This window comes from Petaurus breviceps, unplaced genomic scaffold, assembly GCF_028583685.1.
Source record: "Petaurus breviceps papuanus isolate PSGF00001 unplaced genomic scaffold, PetGlider_PUasm1.0 77, whole genome shotgun sequence".
NCBI lineage: Eukaryota > Metazoa > Chordata > Mammalia > Diprotodontia > Petauridae > Petaurus > Petaurus breviceps.
In genome coordinates, this window is record NW_027186492.1 from 4,810,399 (window position 1) to 4,833,367 (window position 22,969).

General features: G+C 41.4%; 1 protein-coding gene across 1 annotated transcript in view; it reads right to left on the reverse strand.

Annotated features, from left to right (window-relative positions):
- Positions 1–2,386: 2,386 nt before the first annotated feature.
- EHD4 (EH domain containing 4) overlaps positions 2,387–22,969 on the reverse strand; it is a 104,703-nt gene continuing 84,120 nt past the window's right edge. Inside the window, exons 5-6 of the mRNA XM_069105818.1 lie at positions 13,252–13,416; positions 2,387–4,864 (exon numbers count right to left, since the gene is read on the reverse strand). Of these exons, the coding sequence (XP_068961919.1) occupies positions 4,328–4,864; positions 13,252–13,416 (702 nt within the window). The 3' untranslated portion in view covers positions 2,387–4,327. The remainder of the gene's footprint in view (positions 4,865–13,251; positions 13,417–22,969) is intronic.

The following is a 22,969-nucleotide window of genomic DNA, read 5'->3' on the forward strand; positions in this document are numbered from 1 at the left end:
AAAAATTTCCATTAGGTAACTCTGGAGGGCATTGAACTAGGAAGAGGTATGCACCCAAGTTTCACCATATTACAGAGGCTGCCACATTCCTGAGTTCCACTGGCAGCTGCTGACTTGGAGAAGACAGTGGGTGAAACCAAGGAAGGGGCACTGAGAAAGAACCACAGAATCTAAGTTTGAAGGGCCCTCAACAGCCACATAGTCCAACCCATACCTGAAAAAGGAAGCCCCATTCCACAAACCATACTGGATAAGCAGCAAGCCAGCGTCTGTGTGAAGACCTCCAATGAGGGAGAACCTCTCACCACTCGAGGCAGTCAACTCCACCTCTGGACTGCTCTAATTTTGAGGACGTCTTTTCTGAGAGCAAGCCTAAATTTGTCTTTTGGCAACTTCTACCCATTGCTTCTTGTTCAGTCCTCTGGGACCAAACAGAACCAGTCTCTACATGATTTATAAGTGCTGGAGAATGATCTGCTTTTGACTCTCTAATCTAGATCTAAGCTGGAGAATGAGTAACTACCGTGTTTCCCCAATAATAAGACCTATCCCGAAAATAAGCCCTCCCCTTACTGTGTAAGATTCCTCTAAAATAAGCCCTCCCCCGAAAATAAGCCCTATTGAGATTGCTACTGTAGTGAAGGTGATCCCCTGCGCTACACGCTACATTACAGTACCCTCTGTATGCACCGTCCCCTCCGCCCCCCTGAAACGCACGCTGCGCTCCGAGCTGCATCCAATCAGAGCTGCAGCAGTGAGCGCGTCATCCTGTTCTTTATTGAATTCATTATTGAATAAAGGTACATTTTTTTGTTCACATTTACCTGTTTATTAAAATTGCTGTCAATGTTCATTAAAATAAGCCCTCCCCTGAAAATAAGCCCTCTGGTGTTTTTCTGTCCAAAAAAAATAATAAGATAGTGTCTTATTATCGGGGAAACACAGTAGAACAAAGCTATGCTTCAACTTTCTCATGTATGCAAAATAAGGAATCTGCATGGCCTTTTGGATACAGCCACAAAGCACTCTGGGCTAGATGTCACTGGTGGTTCCCTGATGCTAAGATGAGAAACTGGTATTCTCCCATGCCCCCTCTAAAAACCATTTGTCCTTCACTCTTTTCCTTCCATCAACCTCTCAATGGGAGCAATTTCCTTATCCTGGGCTACTGGAAAAATGGAAACATGAGTTTCTTCTGTCTGCTGTTGGTAAGGGCAATGCTGCAACCCAGAAGAGCACAGAGACAGATAAACTGTGGTGCTCCATTTCCTTCTAAGGAGGGCCACTCATGACAGATACTGCATCCCCGAGTCTGGAATCCCTGGGTCCACATAACCTCGTCTTCACTCCAGTCAAACTGGGGCAGTCAGCCTCTGTGCTCACCCACATCTTTGTCCACAATCCCTTCTTTCTCTCACTCAGAGAATATCTGGAAAGGGCCTATCAAGCCAGTGCCCCGTGGCAAAGACTCATTGTTTTTGTGACTCTGAGACTCTCTTCTCTGGCCTTCATTCCCTTGTTACCTTCTCCTTTAGAGAAATCTCTTTAGATTGGTCAACTAGCATTTATTAAGGTCTTACTATGTGCTAAACACTGTGCTAAGTGCTGGGGACACAAGAAAAGGCCAACCCCCCTTCCCTGCAAAAGGACCCAAACCCCAACAAAAACAAAAAACCTAAAAAACTTTTCAAATTTTGCATTTTTATCCCTAGCACTGAGCACAGTGCTTGGCATATTTTCAGTAGTATCTGACTATTTGTGACCCCAGGGTTTTTCTTGGCAAAGATACTGGAGTGATTTGCCATTTCCTTCTCCAGCTCATTTTACAGATGAGAAAACTGAGGCAAATAGGGTTAAGTGACTTGCCCAGGTCACACAGCTAGTAAGTGTCTCAGGCCAGATTTGAACTCAGGAAGTTGAGTCTTCCTGACTCCAGGCCCAGCACTCTGTCCACTGTGCCACCTAGCTACCCTTATAAGTGCCTAATAAAAAATGCTTTTCATTCATTTATATTTTCTACTGGGCTATCACTCAACTATCAATGGTCCAGAAAACAATGATTCTTTTTGTACAAAATACAAAAAACCTTTGTGATAGAAAATACCCTTGTTTTTGGCCTTGGATAACCCACAAATTAATTTTTTTTCCCCCAGGAACATATGTGGGATAGAAAGTTAAAGCTGGAAAAGGCTTTGTAAATAATTTAGATTCAACCTCTGCATTTTACAGATGAAGAAACTGAGTTCCATTGAAGAAATGATGTGTCCAATGTCACAAGTTAATAAGGTCTTTTCAGAAGTTCTGGGATTCAAACCTTGTTTGAAATCCAGTGTGAAGTTGACTTTACTATGCTGTTTTTACACACATACATAAAAACACATACACAATCTGTGTATAAAGTTTATACATGTATGTCCACATATATTCAAGAATATGAAAAAAAGTATTTTTACATATATGACAATCAGTCGAACAGTAGAGAATAAAAATAAATCTAAATAGAGAATCCAGCAAACTTTAGAGTAAGCTTTTGAACAATTTAATACCCTTCCCTCCCTGCCCCATTTTGTTCTTAAGTACAACACAGCTGTGGTCCAAGAACTGGGCCAACACACACACAGAAATGGGGGGAAATACTTTTTACTCTGATTTTAGTACAGGGATTATAAATGCTGACCTAAATTGTGTTTTAGAAGTTCATTAGTGGCAACAATTTGCATAGTTAGATATTTAATTTCCTTTAAAATAAACAAATTTAGAAAGTTAGAGTATGGGGATTGAGATTTAAAAAACAAAACAAAACAAAACAAACCTCAATCCAAAACCCCTTCCAAATAGAAACAGTGATTCCTTTGAATATTTTTTATTTTGGTACCTCGGAAGACAAAGGGACAAAGAGGTGACCAGTTGGCTTCTCTGAAAGAGTTATGAGGACTATTATAATTTCATTGACTTCCTATGATCGTTGGGGCTTTGGCTAGATAGACTTCACCCTTTGCTGTCTTCATCTAATTAAAAATCTCAGGCTGGTGATTTCCCCATGCTGGTCCCCATGCAGAGGTGTAACTACTACTACCCTCCTGAAACAAGAGTTTGGACAAAAGGTCCAGAGAGAATAGGACAACAGAGAACATTAGAGGGGACAAATAGACCATTTTTGGTTGAATGCAAACCCCATCTGAATTAAGGCGTGGTTATATACGATGTCTGACTTTTTAAAGAGAGTTGTTAGTGTCTTTGAAACAAGGCTTTTATTCCCTACCCCCACCTTTTTACTGAAATTAATAAAAATCCATGATTTTTAGAAAACAGTAATTAGCTTTTGTCACCAGCTGATGATGTGGGAACTTGAATCTTCTAAGTTATTATAACATTATATGATGTCATTATGACATTACAGAGAATAACCTCTTCCACTGATGGTCATCTAACAAAGACAGACTGCTGTCACAAAATGTGACAGGTACATTTTAAACTGATGCTGGTCCTGTAAGTATTTCATATGGGAGTAACTAGTTGTTGACTACAAACCTATGCTAGCATTCTTGCTTATGGTTAGAGAAATGTTCCCCTTAGTTTCCTAACTGAGTATAGATTTGGTGGCGAGGGAGAAATGGTCTCAATTAATTTTAGGGTCCGCTGTTTCAGACTGTGCTCACTTAGGCAAGGGTGAGTGCTCAGGTCCTTTAGGCCTAGAGCAGGGATATGAGTACACAAAATGAAGAAAACTTCTCATTTTCAAATCTAGGTTTTGAGGGTTCAAGAATTAGCTTTCTTCGAGTTAGCAGGCAGTGTGGCAACTGTGAAGTCAATCCCTGGTCTCTTCCTGAAGATGGCAGAAGCCAAATAAATAAGACCACCCCGCTCTCTCTCCCCCCGTGACCTGCGAAGGGTAAAAGCAGCTACAGAAATCATAGACTCACGCTAAACAGACCTGGGCGTGTGCAGAAGGCCTGCTGAACATGGCGTTTTTGGTGGTTCAAGTAGAAAGCGACGTGGAGTTGAGTTACCACAATGCCCAATTTCATATCATGGTTCCTCTAGGCTTCGGAATAACCCATTGGACAATTTTACTCCCTTCTCATTCTTTCCCTACCCCTGACCCAGAAGAGAACCCTTGAATTTTAGAGCTGGAAGGAAACAGAAAAGGTCATTTAATTCATCCTCCTTATTTTAAAGATAAGGAAATGGAGTTCCAAAAAAAATGAAGTAACTTGCTCAGAGCCACACATTGAGAAAGTGGCAAATTGAGGACTAGATCCTAGATCTCCAGATTCCAAGTCCAGAAATCTTTCTGCTACGCGGCCTCCATTTTGCTTCTTGTCTCCTAATCTATATTTGAGAGAGACTTCCGGTGGGAGGGAGGTACAAGGTGAGGGGGTAAGCTGTTGGGCAATTCATAACCATCTAATTTAATTTTGATGAGATGTTTGGCCAGTGCAAACTCTTCCTCGTCCAGCATGCCATCGTTGTCGCAGTCTGCGAGTTTCCAGATCTTGCCCAAGACGCTGTTGGGCAGCTTGGAGGTCACCATTTCCTTTTTGGCATTGATACCAGATATCTTGCCATTGACGGGTGACAGGGTATAGAAGAGCTCATCATAGGCTGGTTTATCCTTGGCTACGACCCACTCCTCCTCATCAGCTCCTTCCTTGGCCCCTTCTCCATAGCCTTGGTTGAAGGGCCCCTCAGTGGTCCCATCAAAGGCCCCACCGTGCACCATCTGCGTGGGCATGTTGAGTTCTTCTTGGCTGATGAGGTTCATCAAGGAGGAGATCTTGTTCGTTAGCATGTTGTCCACAGCTTCAATCAGTTTTGGCTTCAGGGAGTGGAACTTGGTAAAGTCATAGTTTTCCAACTGCTCCTGTCAAATGACAAATTGCAGAGACATTTAGACACTCTCCAAAGATTGGGTAATATAATTGCTTTTCTGTTCACTGGCTGACCTGGGGAAATGACTTTTCTTTAAAAGCAAGTTTCAAATACTTAAACCTTTATGCATGCTTGTTTTCTAGAGCCTTCTCCCTAGTGGGGACCCCAAATCTGCCCTTCCCATCTGCTCAAATGATTTTCAAACACGATGTACATTTATTTTTTAATGAACAAAACTAAAGCTACTTGAGACATATCTTAATTTTTTTAAATAGAGGCAGTGTTTTCAGCATGTTAGAGATGTTAGATAACATCACCTAAGTTTATATATTGTTATATATTCCTTTTCCCCAAAAATTTATTAAATTATTTATTTTTAATTTTAATTTTCTACATTTACTTCCATATGTTTTATATTTTCTCCCCCTTCTTCCCCAAGACAGTTTGCAATCGGATATGGGCTTCACACATACATTCTTATTAAACATTTTCACATTAGTCATGCTGTATAGAAGAATTATAACGAATGGAAAAAAACATGAGAAAGAAAAAAAGCAAAATAAAACAAAACAACAAAGAAAATAGTCTGCTTCGCTCTGCATTCTGACTCCATAGCTCTTTCTCTAGATGTGGTTGACATTTTCCATCGCGTGTCCTTTGGAATTGTTTTAGGTCCTTGCATCGCTAAGAAGGTCTAAGTTTATCAAAATCAATCCTCACACTGTGGTTGTGACTGTGTACGATGTTCTCCTAGTTCTGCTCTCCTCTTACTCAGCATCAGTTCATATAAGTCTTTTCAGGTTTCTCTGAAGTCTGCCTGTTCATCATTTCTTATAGCACAATAGTATTCCATTACATTCATATATCACATCTTGTTTAGCCATTCCCCAATTGCTGGACATCCCCTCAATTTCCAGTTCTTGGACACTACAAAGAAAGCTGCTATAAATATTTTTGTATATGTAGGTTATACATTCTTAAAAACACTCACATTATTCTCTCACTTGGACATCATAACAATCCTGGGAGGGAGGAAGAGGAAGTATTACTATCCCCATTTTATGGATGAGGAATGAAGGTCAGAGGTTGCTTATCCCAAGGTCGTTGCCTACCAAGTCAGTGGCTGAACGAGGTCTAGAATTCAGGTTTTTCTACCTTCGGTCCAGGTATGCTACTAAATCACATCCAAAAAGGGTAAGACAGAGTCACTGTAGTTAGGTGAGTCAACTTTATTTTGGGTAAAATTATTCTAAGAGAAAAGAACTGTCCACATAGTTGTTTTTTTCCTAGCTTAAAAAAACAAACAGCAGTTTTAGATGCCTTCTAGCTTGCTTAAAATATTTTTCATCTGTATATTTTGTTTTTCCATCACCTTTTTTCCAAATTCTTTCCTCCTAATCAGCAAGTTGTCCCTTCTAACACACAATAAACAAGAACGGGGAGAAATCAGTTAAACAAAACTAACCATAACGAGCACTGGACACCCATGGTCCTCCTCCATCCCAAGGTGGACCGGCAGGGGAGGAGGAAGAATCTCACATGCTTTTATAATTAGACATCAATGCTTCCTTTCACAATGTGAGCTAACAATCTCAGCTTCAATGTTTGACTGAGCTTTATAATCCTAAAGGGGCTATAAACTAACAATTCCACAAAGGGACTAGTTAGAAGCCTTGATACCACATCAAAAAGGTATTTATGGCAGAGGCAGGGATATTAAAATACTCCAGTCACTGAGCATTCTATCTGTTGAATCAGCTATTGAGCTAAGGGAGTCAGACAAAGTAAAAGCAGAAAATGGAAGAGAATTCTATGAAAGAATTTAGTTTAATTAAAAAAAAAAAGAAGTTGGATCAGAGTTTATAAAGCTTCTCAATTTAAGTAGCAGGTCCAGACAAAAGACCTAGTTATGGCTCCTGGTGAGGGGAACCTTCCCATCAGAGGAAACTGGACTTAGTCTTTTGAGTGGGCCAGTGTAGAGAGAGGCTAGAACTCTCCATGCTGGCCATAATCAGACAACAAGCCTCCTTGAAAACTCTCGAAGACTCCTACATAAGGGATTACATTTTGCTGAGGACATTTATTCTGTCCCATTTCTTAAGAACTGAAACTGTAGGCTGGTCCTTTCTGCCAACGATGCTGGATGGTCAAGCAGAATTGAAAAAGACAAACAAGCTTGCCATGACATTTCATTAATCAACAAGCAAGCTGAGGAGGAGGAGGAGGAGAAGGAGAAGAGCCCACACAAAAATGCCAGGACTTTGGTGACCAACAAGTTAAGATTCCTCTGGGGCGGATACACACACCTACCCTATCTCTGTAGAAACTGCACTCAAGCCCCTTTTCCCAGGGATGCGAAGTTGACACAAAAGAATCCCTTCATATCGGGGAGCAGACAGACAGGTGGGGGGAGCGGGAGGGAGGGAGCCCAGGCCTGAGGGGAACACATATGGGGAGGGCAAATATGGAGACAGCTGGTGGAGGGGAAATGTCAGCTATTTGCAGTCAGGAGGCAGGAAGTTTCTACAGTTCCTATGCTGGAGAGCAGAAAGGAAATGGATCCTAACTGCCCCACTGCCTGGGTCCTCATATACAAGCCCGCCACAGCTCCTGCCCCCTAGCAGCTCCCATTCCAAAAGAGACTCTTCCTTTGGAAGGATCATTTCCACAAAGAGCACTCCCAACTGTGTCTCTGCAGCCCCAGGGTCTCCCCTGAGCTTTATTCCTGCCTTCTTTACAGCAAGGTGCAAAGCGTTCTCCTGGTTCTGCTTCTTCTCAGCAGAACCTTCTGAGTATTTCAAACTAGACGTCCCAAAGGCATCTCAAACTTGAAATATCTTTATCTTTCTCTCCTAAATCCACTCTCTTCCAAACTGTCCTCTTGCCTAGCATGATTCTGCTAGTCTCCCAGGTTTGGAATCTCAGCATCATTCTGTACTGCATATCGTCTCTCCAGAGCTGAGCCCTTATCTCCCCTCACACTGCTACCACCTTAGCTCAGGCCCTCATAACCATTTACCTGAATCACCGTCATTGCGGCTAACTGGTCTCCAGGCCATCCCCCACAATGCTACCAAAGTGATTTTCCTTCAGTGCAAATCTAACTATGTCATTTCCCTTTCTGAACAACTCCCATGGGCTCCCTGTTGCCTCTAGGATACAGCCCAGAGTTTGCTGTTTAGCTTTTAAAACGCTTCATCAATCTATCTTTTAAGGTTCTTTGGACATTGCAGGTCCTCCAGCACTCTGTGACCCATTTGAACTAGTCATTGCTGTTTCTCCCATACAAAATGCCATCTCCCTCTCCATACCTTTGCACCGGCTGATCCTCATGCCTGGAATTCCTTCCTTCCTCACCTTCACTCACAGAATCCCTCTTCAATTTCAAGATGTACCTCAAACAACACTTCTTTCCTGATCTTGCTAGTTCCCTCCCTCTCAAATTACTTTGTATTTCTTTTTCTTACATTTATTCTATGTTTCTATATGAACTAGTCTCCACCGTTAAAATGTAAACTCCTTGGGCAGCTAGGTGGCACAGTGAATAGAGCACCCGCCCTGGAGTCAGGAGGACCTGAGTTCAAATGTGACCTCAGACACTTAAAAAAAAAAAACTAGCCATGCGGCCTTGGGCAAGTCGCTTAACCCCAATTGCCCTCCAAAAAGCAAAAAACAAAACAAAACAAAATGTAAACTCCTTGCAAGTAGGACATGTCCTATTCTTTGTACTTGTATCCCCAGCACCCAGCATAGTGCTCAGCACACAGTAGGTGCTTAATAAATGCTTGCTGAGTATTGAAGTGACTGAGTACACACTAGCGAGTTTGTCAGACTTATCTGTTCTCTTGTTCTGTTCGATGCAATGAGAATTTGCATGCTGGGAAAAGTCCATGCCCTGGAAACAGAATACTTGGGTCTTCTGTGTTCATGTGTGACCATGCACAAGTTGTTTAACCTCCTTGGCCCTCACTTTCCTCATCCATAAAATGAAGGCGTTGGATAGGGTCTGTCCACATCTATGATCCTATAAGCCATCAATCAAGCAACTATCGATTAAGCACCTACTATGTTTGAGGCACTGTGCCAGGCAGTGGGAAAACAATGACAAAAATGAAAGTCCCAGACCTCAAGTAGCTTAGAGTTTATTGTGGGAAAATAACACACACACACACACACTCTCACATTCAAAGTCAATATGAGGCCATTTGCAGGGGGAGGCATTCCTAGCTTCAAGGACTGAGAAGGTCCTCATGTAGAAAATGGTGCCTGGGGGGGGGGGGCAGGTGGCTCAGTGAGTAAGAGCACCGGCCCATGTTGGGATGACCTGGGGATCGAATCAGGGCTTAGATACTTAGCACCACACCCAGAAATAACTGGCTGTGTAACCTTGAGCAAGTTACTTAACCCCAATTGCTTAAAAAAAAAAAAAGAAAAAATGGTGCCTGAATTAAGCTTTGAAGAAAACTAGGGATTGTAAGAGGCGTAGGTAATAAGGGAGTACATGACAGCAGGCAGGGCTATGCAAAGACACGGCATTAAGAGATGTGACTTCATGTGTGAGGAGCAGCAAGTCCATTTTGGCCAGAGTGTAAAATGCACAGCTGATATTAGTGACTAATAAACCTAGAAAGGCAGGGTGGGACCAGGCTGGGAATGGCTTTCCATGGTAAATAGAAGCATTTGTCATTGAGTCTTAGGTAAAGGGGATTTCTTGAGTGGTGGAGTGATATGGTATGACCTATCTATGCTTTAGGAGAATGAGCTCCCTAAGAAACAAAAGTCAACTTTTTTCTTAACTTAAACTTCTGTTTTCTGTCCTTTCCTAATCTAGAGGAAAGATAAGCCTCATGTAATAACCATGACCTTTTGTACTTTCTGGGTAAGATGGGGCCATGTGTCTCACCACAACCTTAGGGTAAGAAGACAGGTACCCATGTTAGTCTGTGAATGCTTTGAGCCTCAGTTTCCCCATCTATAAAATGAAAGTGCTAGACCAGACTAAATCTCTGAAGTTTCTTTTTTGCTCTGAAATTCTGAATCCTACATAATACCTAGTTAGAACAGCATTTCTTTTCTTTAATTATTCTTTTAAAAATCCCTTTCATTTCCAAATATATCCTTGCCCCTCCAGTCATCCACCCCTTGTAACAAAGACTAAAAAAGAATATTTAAAAAAAAGCATTTGAGCAAAAACCAACACATTATGAGGTCTGACAATATATGCAATTTTCTGGGTCTGACAGTATGTGCAATTTTCCACACCCATAGTCCTCCAGAAATGTACTTTTACAAAGAAATGAAGGTATATTTTCAACCCTTCGGGGGAGGGTGGTGGTGGGTTTAAGGAGGCGGGACAGGGTGGGAAGCAGAGCCTTTCAAACCTGAAGACTTAACATTTAGATCAAAAGATACAGTTCTGCTGCCCCCTGCTGTTGAAATGTGCACATTGGCTTGCTTTTCAAAGCTCTCCTAAGTGATTCAAAGTCCAGTTTCCAGGCATCAGCATAATTCATTAGTCATATATTTTCCTGCATTCTGCGGGGTTGACACATCCATGCAGTAAATCTAAAGTAAGTTTGAAAAACTTGCTAATAAGGTCACAAATTAAGCCCTTTGTCCGCCTTAGACGTCTAGAGTAAGAGCAAGAGCCCCAGATTTGGAGTCTGAAGAATTGGTTCAAATTTGAGCTTTGGCACTTAGGACTCTGGACAAATCGCTTGATCTCTGTGATCCTCACTTTCCCATCTGCAAGATGATGGGGATTGGACTTGATAACCTCTAAAGCCCCTGCTAGGACTGAATCTCCTTTGAAAATGTCTTCAAAATAAATTTTCAGCTCTGTGTACTGACCAAGCTTAGGCTCACAGAAAATGAATCTCCTTCCCTTCTTTCAGAAGTGGGATCTGTGGGTATGGTACTGAACAACCACACCACCACCACCACAAACAAAAGATATCAATAAAAATGAGAACCCCCCCAACAAATGTTCAAATCCTAGATATCATTTCTCTCTTCTAAGCTTGTCTGAAAACTGCTGTTGACCAGCTGATGTTGGCCATTCCTCGTTACAGAGGAGAGAGAAGTGAGAACCCCATTTTTATAGAAGGATACACTTAACAGGCTAAAAAAAAACCCAGACAACCCTCCCAAAAAACCCTTTAGCTTACTGGGCTTTGTAAGCCTGGGCAAGTTACTCAACCTTTTATGTACCTCATTTTCTTCATATGTGAAATGAAGGGTTTGGACTCAAGGACCTCTAAGTTTCCTTTTGGTTATAAATCTAGGATCCTATGTTTGATACTGTAAAAATGCCACACAAATGTAAGGTATCATTCTCATGATCATTTTTAGTACACGGAACATAGGGATATGGTTCTCTCCCATCAGGCCTCCTCAGGGCACTCTCCTCCCTCCCTCTCTTCTAGGAGTCTTCAGCAATTTCTCTGCTCCTGCCCCGACTCAGCACTGGACTGCCAGAACCTCCCCAAGCCTCTTTCATCTCAGTCCAGTTCTAGTAAACAGAACTTTGTTCCAAACAGGTCTAATAAGAAGAAATGTTAAGCTAGCAACAACCATATGAAAATGCTTCAAATCACTAAGGAAAGAGATGCACACCAAAATAGCTCTGAGATTTCATCTCACACCCATCAAATTGAAAATGGTAAGGTGAAAGTAGTCAAAGTTTTGGGCAGTTAGGTGGCGCCATAGTACACAGAGTACCAGGCCTGGAATCAGGAAGACTCATCATCTTCCTGAGTTCAAATCTGACCTTGGACACTTGCTAGCTGTGACCCTAAGCAAGTCGCTTATCCCTGTTTGCCCCAGTTTCCTCATCTGTAAAATGAGCTGGAGGAGGAAATGACAAACCACTCCAGTATTTCTGCCAAGAAAACCCCTAATGGGGTCATGAAGAGTCAGACAGGATTGAACAGTAACAATTAAGATGATGGGATTTTTCATATTATGGAAGAATTTCTTTAAACTCCCAGTAGAAAGAATGACAGATTTGGAGTCAGAGTATCTGACTTTAAATCCTAGCCCTGCCATCCCCTACCTAGTCCTCACTCTCCTGCTCTCTAAAACCAGAGGTGTGGACTACATGGGGTTCCTTTAGCTCTAATTCTGTTGGATGGCCCTCAGATTAACCACTCTCTTGTATGAGATTGTTACAAGGTGCTTGAACTGAACTGAGCTTTGAGGGGAGCTAGGTAAAACTAAGAGGCAGAGGTGGGGGGAGGAGCACATTGTTGAATCAAGTAACAATGACTGACATAAGGCAACCCAGTCTAATGGAGTGGAGAGAGCCTCCTTATCAGAAGACCTGGGTCTAAGTCTCAGCTCAGCCACTTATTAGCCACCACGAATTTGGATTTAGCAAGTTTGTTGCTGTTGTGTTTCAGTCATGTCCAACTCTTTGTGACCCCACTTGGGGTTTTCTTGGCAAAGATATTGGAAGTGTTTGCCATTTTCTTCTCTAGCTCATTTCACAAATGAGGAAACTGAGGCAAAGGGAGTTAAGTGACTTGCCCAGGGTCACAGAGCTATTCTCTGAGGCCAGATTTGAACTGAGGTCTTCCTGACTCTAGAACTGGTACTCTATCCACTGTGCCACCTAGCTGGTTTAGCTAGCTACTTAACTCAATTTCCTCTTCTGAAAAATTGGGATGATACTGTTTATACCATCTAACTTGCAGGATGATTATGAAGATCAAACTTAATGATGCTTGATCAAGTGTTATATAAACACTGGCTATTGTTGTGGCTTTTGCATTGAGTTTGGACGCAATACCTAATCCCAGCAGATCGGTGCTGGCTGGCAGAAGGGTCAGGCCGAATGACTTGCTGGGCTATTTGTCATCTAGCCTCTGAGAGTCCAACAAGCAAGAAGTCACCTGCAGTGTGTGAATCACACAGATTGCTACGTGGCTCTAAATGCTATGATTCAGCTCCTTGAGCTGGCAGTCTGGAAGTCAATTACTAGAATATAAGGCATTCAATTTTACCAGGGCAGCTACAGGGATAGAGCTCCCCATTCTTCCCCATCAAGGAAGACCAGCAAGGCACCAGTTCAAAGTCAAGACAAGGTCCTTCGATGGAGCCCAAGAGGGCTGCCCACCTGCCTTCTCTCATACCTTGGCACAGATAGTCACACTGTGGACAATTCAGAAAGCTCATTTATTTTGGCTGCTTCTGCACTGCCCAAAGAGAGGGAAAAATGGTTTAAAGAATCAGTAGGTTTAAAGAATTGCTAAGCTTTTACCTTATTTTCAAGGACACATAGGGTACTTTCATGCTTTTCTTGGCCCTGAGGTAAACCATATGGATCTCATGCACAGAAACAGATAGCCACCAAAGATTAGCCCTTTGGCCCTATGATACCTGCATCAATTTGACCTCAGGGAAATCGCCTGCTGAAATCTGGTACTCTCGCTGCAGTTGGAGATAGATTTCTGGCAACCTGCTGATAAGCTCTCTCTTCTTGTTCTCCTTTCCAAATACTGCCGGCATCTCCTTCTTCAGGTAGCTGATGATGTAAGCATGTACCTGAGATAAAAAGATGGAAATTGAGTTATACTGAGTTTATAATTCTCTACCTCTTTTTTTTACTACCTCTTTCCAGAAGAGAGATTACAAATTATGATTCTTTTTTTTGGGGTGGGGGGAGCAGGGAGAGAAGGGAAGAGCAGAATTGAGATTTTATTGATGTAAGAGAATACCACTGTCAAAGCAGACTGGCAACTCAACTGTAGCTTATAGTTCTAGAGAGATGCTAAGGCAGTTACATGGGGCTCTGGGAGAAGTTAAGTGATTTGTCCATGGTCACGCATGGTCGCACATCTAGTATATGTCAGAATCAGGACTTAAACCCAGGCCTTGACCCCAAAGTCAGCATTCTCTCCACTATACCTTTCTCTGCTTTATAAATCATCACAAACTAGTATCACCAGGGCTACTAATCTTGGGCCTCTGCCTTACAGAAGGTCTGCTTAAAAACTGTTTTTCAATGACAGTTCTCTGCCCTTTCTTCTAGCCCACCCCTCAAATAAGATTGACCTTAAGATTATAAAACTTAATTACCTATTGATTAGTCCTGCTGAAATATAATAATTCATTTTACTAAAGGAGAGGGTCTAGCTTTTGATTCAAAATGATAGCTGTTAGGAACTTCATTAGAATTCCAAGGGGCCAAGAGTGAGGGGGGATAAGTGAGGCAACCTGGAAGGAAGTTTTGAAGATCCTGGATCTTGGATGAGAAGATGAGAAGAGACAGACATATCTCTATTTGCCAGCCCTGTCTCTTCACTGAAAGCCTCAAGTCAATCAATCAATAAACATTTATTAAGTTCATGTTATATGTCAGGCACCATGCTAAGTGCTGGGGATACAGAAAGAGGAAAAGGACAGTCCCTGCCTTCAGGAAGGTCACAGTCTAATGGGGAAGACAACAAACAGTCTATAGACTTTAAACAACATCCTTCCATTTGGTCAAACTACATGTAACTGCTTAAGAGGTGACAGTCTCCCAGTGAGGTCCCTCAGAAAAACCTTTCTGTTCTGGGACCTCACCTGTTGACTTTTTGGCTCCCCTTTACCTTTCGGGCTTGTACAGGCAGAAGCAAAAGCTCAGAATGAGGAAGTGGGTGGGGGAATAAGCCCTATAACATCTGACCCTTTCCTGTTCTCTCTTAGGAGCAAAGACTTTAGGGAGTATACTATATTATCGACCTAGATTGTAAAGTTTGGCATACAGCAAGTTGCCCCAAAACTTTCCTGGAGGGGTTTCTTAATGAAATATCAGAAAAGAATATATATATATATATATATTTTTTTTTTTTGAGGGGAGAAGGCAAAGCATTTGGGGTTAAGTGACTTGCCCAAGGGCACACAGCTGGTAAGTGTCAAGTGTCTGAGGTTAAATTTGAACTCAGGTCCTCCTGACTCCAGGGCTGGTGCTCTATTGATTGTATTCAGAATGCTATAGAGCAGAATTCCCCATTAGATGACCCATCAAGTCCTAAGATTGGGAGAGCCTTAACAGAATACTATTTTGCCAAGTAACATGAAAGACCCCCATCACCCTCAAGGCCATTATTAAAATGAAGCTCCAAGATATTCTACTATGCTACAATCTATTATTTTAAAGTGTCGTTACTGGTATTTTTTTATAGTTATTTTTCAGCTGAGATAGAGTAGTAAAACACTTAGTACACACAGTGCTTTGGGGGCTTATCCTTTTCTAAACCCAAATACTAAATTATTTTCAGCTGAGGAAGAAGAGCCATCATATCCTCCCCTCTCCTGTTCTCTCTCAGCAGGTACTTTGGTCTGTCTCCTCAGCAGCCATAGCTATTAAAAGACTCAAAATAGAAAGCTGTTGCCATAAATTCCTGGGCACTGTCAAATGGCTCCACGTCAGAAAATGATGTGGTTTTATTAGCAGCAACATTAAAGAAGATGTATCATCATCGACTCTGCTCCTGCAGCCCAAGGGCCACTGGCCCTTCGTGTCTGACTGACTGCAGTTACCTCCTGCATGGGCTGCCTTCCCCATGAGCAGATATAACATGTACAAAGATAAGTAAATAAAAGGTCCTTTTGGAGGGGGAGCTACTATCCTTCCCAAGTTCAGGTTTGCAAGCTCAGGGTCATGCTTAACTGCAGCTGGGGAGGGCATTCACAATGGACCGAAGGAAGAACAAGAACAGAGGCACCCAGGGAGGAAAGCATGCTGCTGTGTTCAGGGAACAGTGAGTAATCCAGTTTGTCTGCCCTCTACAGACTAGTGAAAGGCTGGAAAATTTAGACTGCAGCTAGATCACGGATGGCCTTGAACACTGGGCAAGAAGTCCAAACTTCATTCAGCTGGTAATACAAATTTGTTAAAGGTATTTGAGCAGATTTTTGGTTTTACTAATATTCATATTAATGTTTGCTCTGGGGACAAAGAAATCTAAAATAGCAGATGTGAGTTCTATGCCACCCTAAACACAGGACAAAAGGGAATACAGGAGATACACAGAGGAGGGTTCTGGGAAAATCCTGGGAATAGAATACAGGGAAGTGATTGAATTGAGGAATGAGAACACACTTTTGAACAAGAATAAAGGGATGGATGTGAGCCCTGGACAGAAAAGATTTTTTCTGGGACTCATTCTTATGGTTACTAAGCAACAAAAAGCTTATTTTTTTACTCTACCTATTCTAGAGGCTGAAATAATGGTCAACCAACTATCAAAGTCCTACTGGGATAGCTAACCTGTACAAAGGGAGTAACCAGACCTTACCTGTGATTATGTCCCCGAATGTAGTTTATACACTGAGACAAAGTAGTAATGTAGTTTTTTTGCACTATAATTAGGTGGCTGTGTCTGTGCCGACAGAGGAGAAGTAACACCCTTCCCTAATACTTCTGCTTTCCTATAAATTTCCATTGTTAGAGCATATTCAGAAATGTTCCAGGTCAAAGCTAACACCTTGAACTCTATGCAGTAATATGCTATACAAGTCAAGCAAGCACCTAAAGCAAGAGAAGATGAAAATCAGGATAGCAATGACAGAAAAAGACAATGACAGTGGCTTATGGGCAGTACTATCAAAGTAAAATGGACTATGTTCTTGCTGGCACAATGAAAATTAATGAAAGAAGTAAACAGATACATCCTCTGGGCTCATCACTGGCCATGGCCAGTGTGTAGGATGTATGCACTTCCCTGAGACATTGAGAGCTAAATAAAAATCAACAGATGTAAAAGCTGTGCTTCTCAAGGGCAGGGATCCTAGCTGTAGGAAGGCAGAGAAACAAAAGAGTAACCATACAGAGGCATCATGATGTTTTTGGTTTTTTTTTCACATGGGGAACTTTTGATTGATTGACTGCTGGCTTCATCCCATTCCCCCTCACAAAGCCTAGGGAATGTTATTTTAGCCACTTGACATGCCTCGACACAGAGCACCAACAATGGAAAACCAAATATAGAAAAAAAAATAAGACTTGCTAGCACTTGACAACCACTGTTTATCCTTCCTGTTTTTCTATTATAAGAGTATAACTTTTGATAGTACTTGCTACCATCTGAATTACTTTTTAAAAATCACTGCTGAAAGATATAGTTGAAGATGCTAAAGATGAATCGTTAAATATTATTATCTAAATAATTCAAAAACCAAGAGTCTACTGCATTGAAAGTTGCACAATATAGTGAGATTTGCCCAAGGTCACACAGCTAGTAAGTGTTAAGTGTCTGAGTCTGGAATTGAACTCAGGTCCACCTGACTCCAGGGCTGATGTTCTATTCACTGTACCACCTACCCACCCTGGGAAAAAAAAGTCAATGCTAAATTAGAATACAGGGAAAACGAAGGCATCAAATTTCACCATGGCCTATGTCTTATGAAGCTGAATCCAAATGACTCTTGATTAGGAGCTGAAAGATCCTGGGTTCAAGTCCCACTCCTGACACTTAATATCTGTGTGACCTTGGGCAAGTCACTTAACTTTTCTGGGTCTCAGTCTTCTCATCTGCAAAATGAGAGAGTTAGATTAGACAACCTCTAAAGTCCCTCTCAATCTGTAATCCAATGCTAAATCTGTGATCCAGTGGCATACAGCAAATGCTTAGTAAATGCTAATGATTGATTTATCTGATGATTCAAATAGAGAATTGTATCTATAATGCAGGAACTGATGCTTATTGAGAGTATTTTAAGTAGTCATCCTGAACCTTCTTGCACTTGCTGACTGTTTGATTTGGTGATATTTCCTCTTTCCTAAAAATGTTGCCCATTGTTTAAAAAATGAAAACAAAATAATGTGAATTTGTTCTAGCCTCTTTTTTTTGTGGGGGGGGGATTTTGGCACTTCTTGGGCTACTGAAAACACCCTTAGATATAGATTAGGTTTAGGAACCTCTATTTAGACGAGTAGGTTTTAAATGCTTTCTAGGCACGAATAAAGGGCTAGTGGTGTAACTAGAGAGATCTTTGCTGTGGACAGTGTACATGATTTGGTAGAAGTATGGAGGAGGTAGAAGAGAAGGAAGAAGAAAGTGTGGGGCTCCCAGAGTCAAGAGGACCTGAGTTCAAATGTGGACTCAGATACTTATTAGCTGTGTGCCCCTGAACAAGTCACTTAACCCCAATTCTCTAAAAATAAAATAAAAAGTAAAAAAAAAAGAACGTGTGCCATATGCCCTGACCTGGTACAATGGGCAAGTAATGGGCCATGGAGCTGGTGATACAATCTGTATATGTCTCTTAACTCACTTTTGGCTTCTGCCTTTATTTCCTACTTTTCTATGTTTCATCGGTTTATGAATTGTAAATTTGTGGGTCATTCCTAAATCCTGTATTTCCCTTCTTGCTAATCCCAGTTAACTACTACCGCAGGGTGGGTCAGATGTGGTACCTACCATTTAAGTGTGCTCACAAGTGAAAAGGTAAATAGTATTTTTTTTTTAAGCAATCCGGGTTAAGTAACTTGCTCAAGGTTACACGGCCAGTTATTTCTGGGTGTGGTGCTGAGTGTCTGAGCCCGGGATTCGATCTCCAGGTCATCACAACACTGGAGCCGGTGCTCTTACTCGCTGAGCCACCTGGCCGCCCCAAAGGTAAATAGTATTAAGAGAATCATGGACATTTAGAACTGGAAAGACCTTGGAGATTATCTAGCTTAACTGCACCATTTTACATATGAGGAAACTGAGGCCCAGAAAGAAGACAGATGAGGAAAATCATCATTTATTAAACACTTACTTTATGCCAGGCACTGAGAAGTCAATTTGTTTAATGCCATACAGACAGTGGCATAGGGTCAGAATGACTACTTAAAATACTCTCAATAAGCATTATAGATACAATTCTCTATTTGAATCATCTTATAAATCAATCATTAGCATTTGCTGCGTGCCATTGGATCACAGATTTAGCATTGGATTACAGATAGTGGTAGAGCCTGAAGGGACATTTAACTTGGTTACTCCCACATCTGAAAGGACCAATTCATTCTGTAGGTAAAACTCCAAATTCCCAGTGAAGCTAGTGAAAATTTGGAACCCCAAATAAATTATGGCCAATGGGACAATAGCCTGGGAATGACCCTGTCCCAGCTCTAGTTCTGTCAGTGCCTCATAGGCTGACTTTGGCATTTTACCTCTTCCTATGTTCGTTTCCCCCTTTGTAAAAGAAATGCCAGTGCAAAGAGATGATAATAAAGAACAAATAAGAATGTATTTTATCAGATCTCCTTATTAGAAAGGTACTGTATACATTCGAGGATTCCAGTTATTAGCGGTAACCATCTGGAAAGCTGCCCCACTCATGGACTTGTAAGGACCAAATGAGGTTACATAGGTGAAAGTCCTTTCCAAACCACAAAGTCTTTGCAAATGTAAATCATTATTATAGTTAGACCCCAATCACTAGATGATTCTAAAATGTCATTTCAGCTATTAAGTTTCAAATAGCCCCCAGAGGGACTGCAAGGCAGAGTGGATAGTGTGCTGACTTTGAATCAGGAAGACCTCGGCCAGAATCCCATCTTGGGCAGTTATTAGCTGTGTGACCCTAAGCATGTACTTAAAATCGACAAGCCTCAGTACCCCTATCTGCAAAATGGGGCTAATTCTAGCACCTACTTCACAGAATTGTTGTGAGGATCAAATGAGATAAGAGCTTCACTAACCTCAAAGCGCTCTAGAAATTGTTTGGGTTGGTTTTCGGTCGTGTCCAACTCTTCATGACCCCATTTGGGGTTTTCTTGGCCAAGTGACTGGAGTGGTTTGCCATTTCTTTCTCCAGCTCATTTTATAGATGAGGAAATTTAGTCAGACATGGTTAAGTGCCCAGGGTCACATAGCTAATGTTTCTGAGGTTGGGTTTGAACTCAGGTCTTCCTGACTCTAGGCCCAGTGCTCTATCTACTTCGTCACATAGCTGCTTAACTATAAATAACAGCTATTAAATGTCTCTTCCATCAAATCTACTACAAACTTCAACACCTCTCCATGTTCCTTTATATCTCCTGGTTCAGGGTTATATTAGGTACCATCATAACCAAATGGCAAACATATAATAAGGACAATAAAGGACAAAAGGTCCTTTATTAAGGGTTTAATGTGTCCTAGGATAGAGTAGCTAAGTAGTACGGTAGATAGAATGCTGAGCCTGGAATCAGGAAGACTCATCTTCCAGTGTGCAAATCTGGCCTCAGACATTTCCTAGCTGTGTGACCCCGGGCAAGTCACTTAATCCTGTTTGCCTCAGTTTCCTCATCTGTAAAATGAGCTGGAGAAGAAAATGGCAAACCACTCTAGCATCTTTGCTAAGATAACCCTAAATGGGGTCATAAAGAGTTGGACATGATTAAAATGATAGAACAAAAGGAACAAATGTCCTAGGAACTATGCTAGGCACCAGGGATACAAAGACAAAAAAGAAAAGAAATAGTCCCTGCCCTGAAGGAACTTAAATTCTATCAGCTCAAAGGCCTGGATACTCAAACTGAATGACCAAGAGTGGGACACAAGGGGCAGCCAGGTAGCACAGCGAGTAAGAGCACCGGCCCCAGTGTCGGGATGACCTGGGGAATCGAATCCGGGCTCAGATACTTAGCACCACACCCAGAAATAACTGGCCGTGTAACCTTGAGCAAGTTACTTAACCCCAATTGCTTTAAAAAAAAAAAAGAGTGGAACCCAAGACAGGCAGGTCACAAATCAACACGGACTTCAAAGACACATTCTTATATAGATGAATGTATTCCTAGAAATGAAAAACACGAATTCAGTGTGTTGGCAATAATGGGGAGAAGGGGAGGATTAGGCCCTAAAGCAAGGGGGTCCAATGGAAAAAAAAACTTGGCATTTTTTGGTCCCCTGAGACTTATTCAAGGGTCGACCTTGAAATATTTCTTGATTGGGCACCATTATGTGGGAGAGTATGACCTCTGAATGAGGCACATCCTTAGGGAAAAGGGAACGGCTTCATTAGGAAGCCTCAGGCAGGCAGCAATTAGTTGTATCTTTCGTGTGAGGGCATTTATCTTGGCATTGGCTGACATCCTTCCCAGTGCCTGGATTCCTAAGCTCCTTGCCTTTTGTGGGCACCACACTGACAAAACTCAGCCCAGGGGAAAAGATACAGGACATTTCTTAGGATACAGAGAAGCTGGAGCAAGATACAGGAAATCAACACAAATGAATGTTCACTCCTATGTCAGTGACCCTTTTCCACTCTCATTCTCATATATGCTGTGTTGTTCACACTGCAGCTGCAGATGATAGCAGATGGTTTTTTAAACCAGCTACTACTAACTTCCTACTGGTTTTTTCTTTCTTTCTTTAAATACATTAATTAAGCATTCACATGGTGAAGACCCCAAATGAGATTTCCTGCCACCACATGGCCCAAGCTTGAGTGGGATCCATCTGGTCGTTTGAAAACTGCTTCTCTGCAAATATGTTATTTTCTACCCATATGGGCCCTGATATATGTACATGTACATGTGTACATAGAGAACATACTCTCACATATATATACATACATGCATATTTTCATCAGCACATTTATATTATTTGCCACATTTTAAAAAATATCACCAAAAAGTAGACATTTTAGCTGGAGGAATAGCACAAACTTGTGTGTGAAAGGTTCATGCATTTCCCCCAAAATGTCTAAATTAAAACCAGGAAGTAACTACCACAACTGAATGAGTCTGGCTCAATGCCAGATGTATACTCCCAGGTATTATTAAAATGGAAAGGCCTTGAAGACTAGGCCTAATTCTATAAAACTCCTAAAATAACGAACCCATCTTTTTCTTATTTCTTTTCAGCTTTTCCTTCCTCACATGTTGACTCATTCTAGCTGTGCATAAATCCATAAACAATTGGGCTGGAATCTTTCCTATTCTATTGAAAGGTGTTAAAAAAAAAAAGATACAGAGGTCAGACAATGAACATGGCTCACCCTCTGCAGCTTATAGCTCACTTCCCTGCCAGAATATTATTCATGACTAATTAGTGACTTCCTGATTTAGTCTGATTTTGATTAAGAGAATTCAAGAGAAGTTTACTAAGAATTCACTATACACACACTCTCGTCTCTTCAACACTTCTTTTATCCTTTCTCAGAACAACTTTAAGAGAAGTCTTTGAGAGAACAAAACCAGTAATCATGAATATCTGTGGATAAAATTGTCACCTTTAAGGGAGCTGTCTCACTTGTGCATGAGTTGGGAAAAGAAGCAAGTGGTCTCCTCAAGTCAGAGAAAGAGCTAGTCAGGGATGCAATGTCCTTGGGGGATGATAGCGCAAAAAGCACCAGATTTTGGTCAGGGAAGCTAAGCTCAAATCCTGGCTCTGCTACTTTGGTCTTGGACAAATCATTCTACCTCTCTGGGCCTCAGTTTCTCCATCTGTAAAATGAGAGGATTGGTCAGTAGATGATCCCTTTCAGTTACAAAAATCTATGATTTTATGATTCCTTTAGAGTTCCCAAACAGACACTACACTATGAAGTTTTCCTTTATTTTGAAACAGAGTTTTAAGGAAAGAGGTCAACATAGCATAAGCAATTCAGCAAGTATCATACATATTTTGGTAAAAATCACATTCATTCATATCATAAAGCTATCTCCAAATTTCCATGGTTTTAATTTAACACCAGGATGCATGAAAACACAATTGTCAAACACTTGTTTTATGCTTTCTCAGAACAACTTTAAACTATGCCTTCAAAAGAGTAAACTGGTAATTGTGAAACTCAAGACAAAACAGACAAGGCACTTGCCATAGTAGAGAGAGCACTGGCCTCGGATTCGAATCTTGCTTGGACAATTAAATAGCTGGTATCATAGGACAAGTCCTTCAATCCTAATAACCCTCTATAGCTTCATAAAATTTCTGTGATGAAAGTGCTTTATGAAACACAGAGAAATGTGAATTAGTACAACTGCAATTTATTTCTGGATATGTGATGAATCCTGGCTGATTATGAGGTCATTTGCTTCAGTTACTGACCTGTCACCATGATGAACAGCTGTGTACTCTATTTCAACTCAGACCCTGGAACTCTCAGTCTCTGAAAATTATCCTCCATG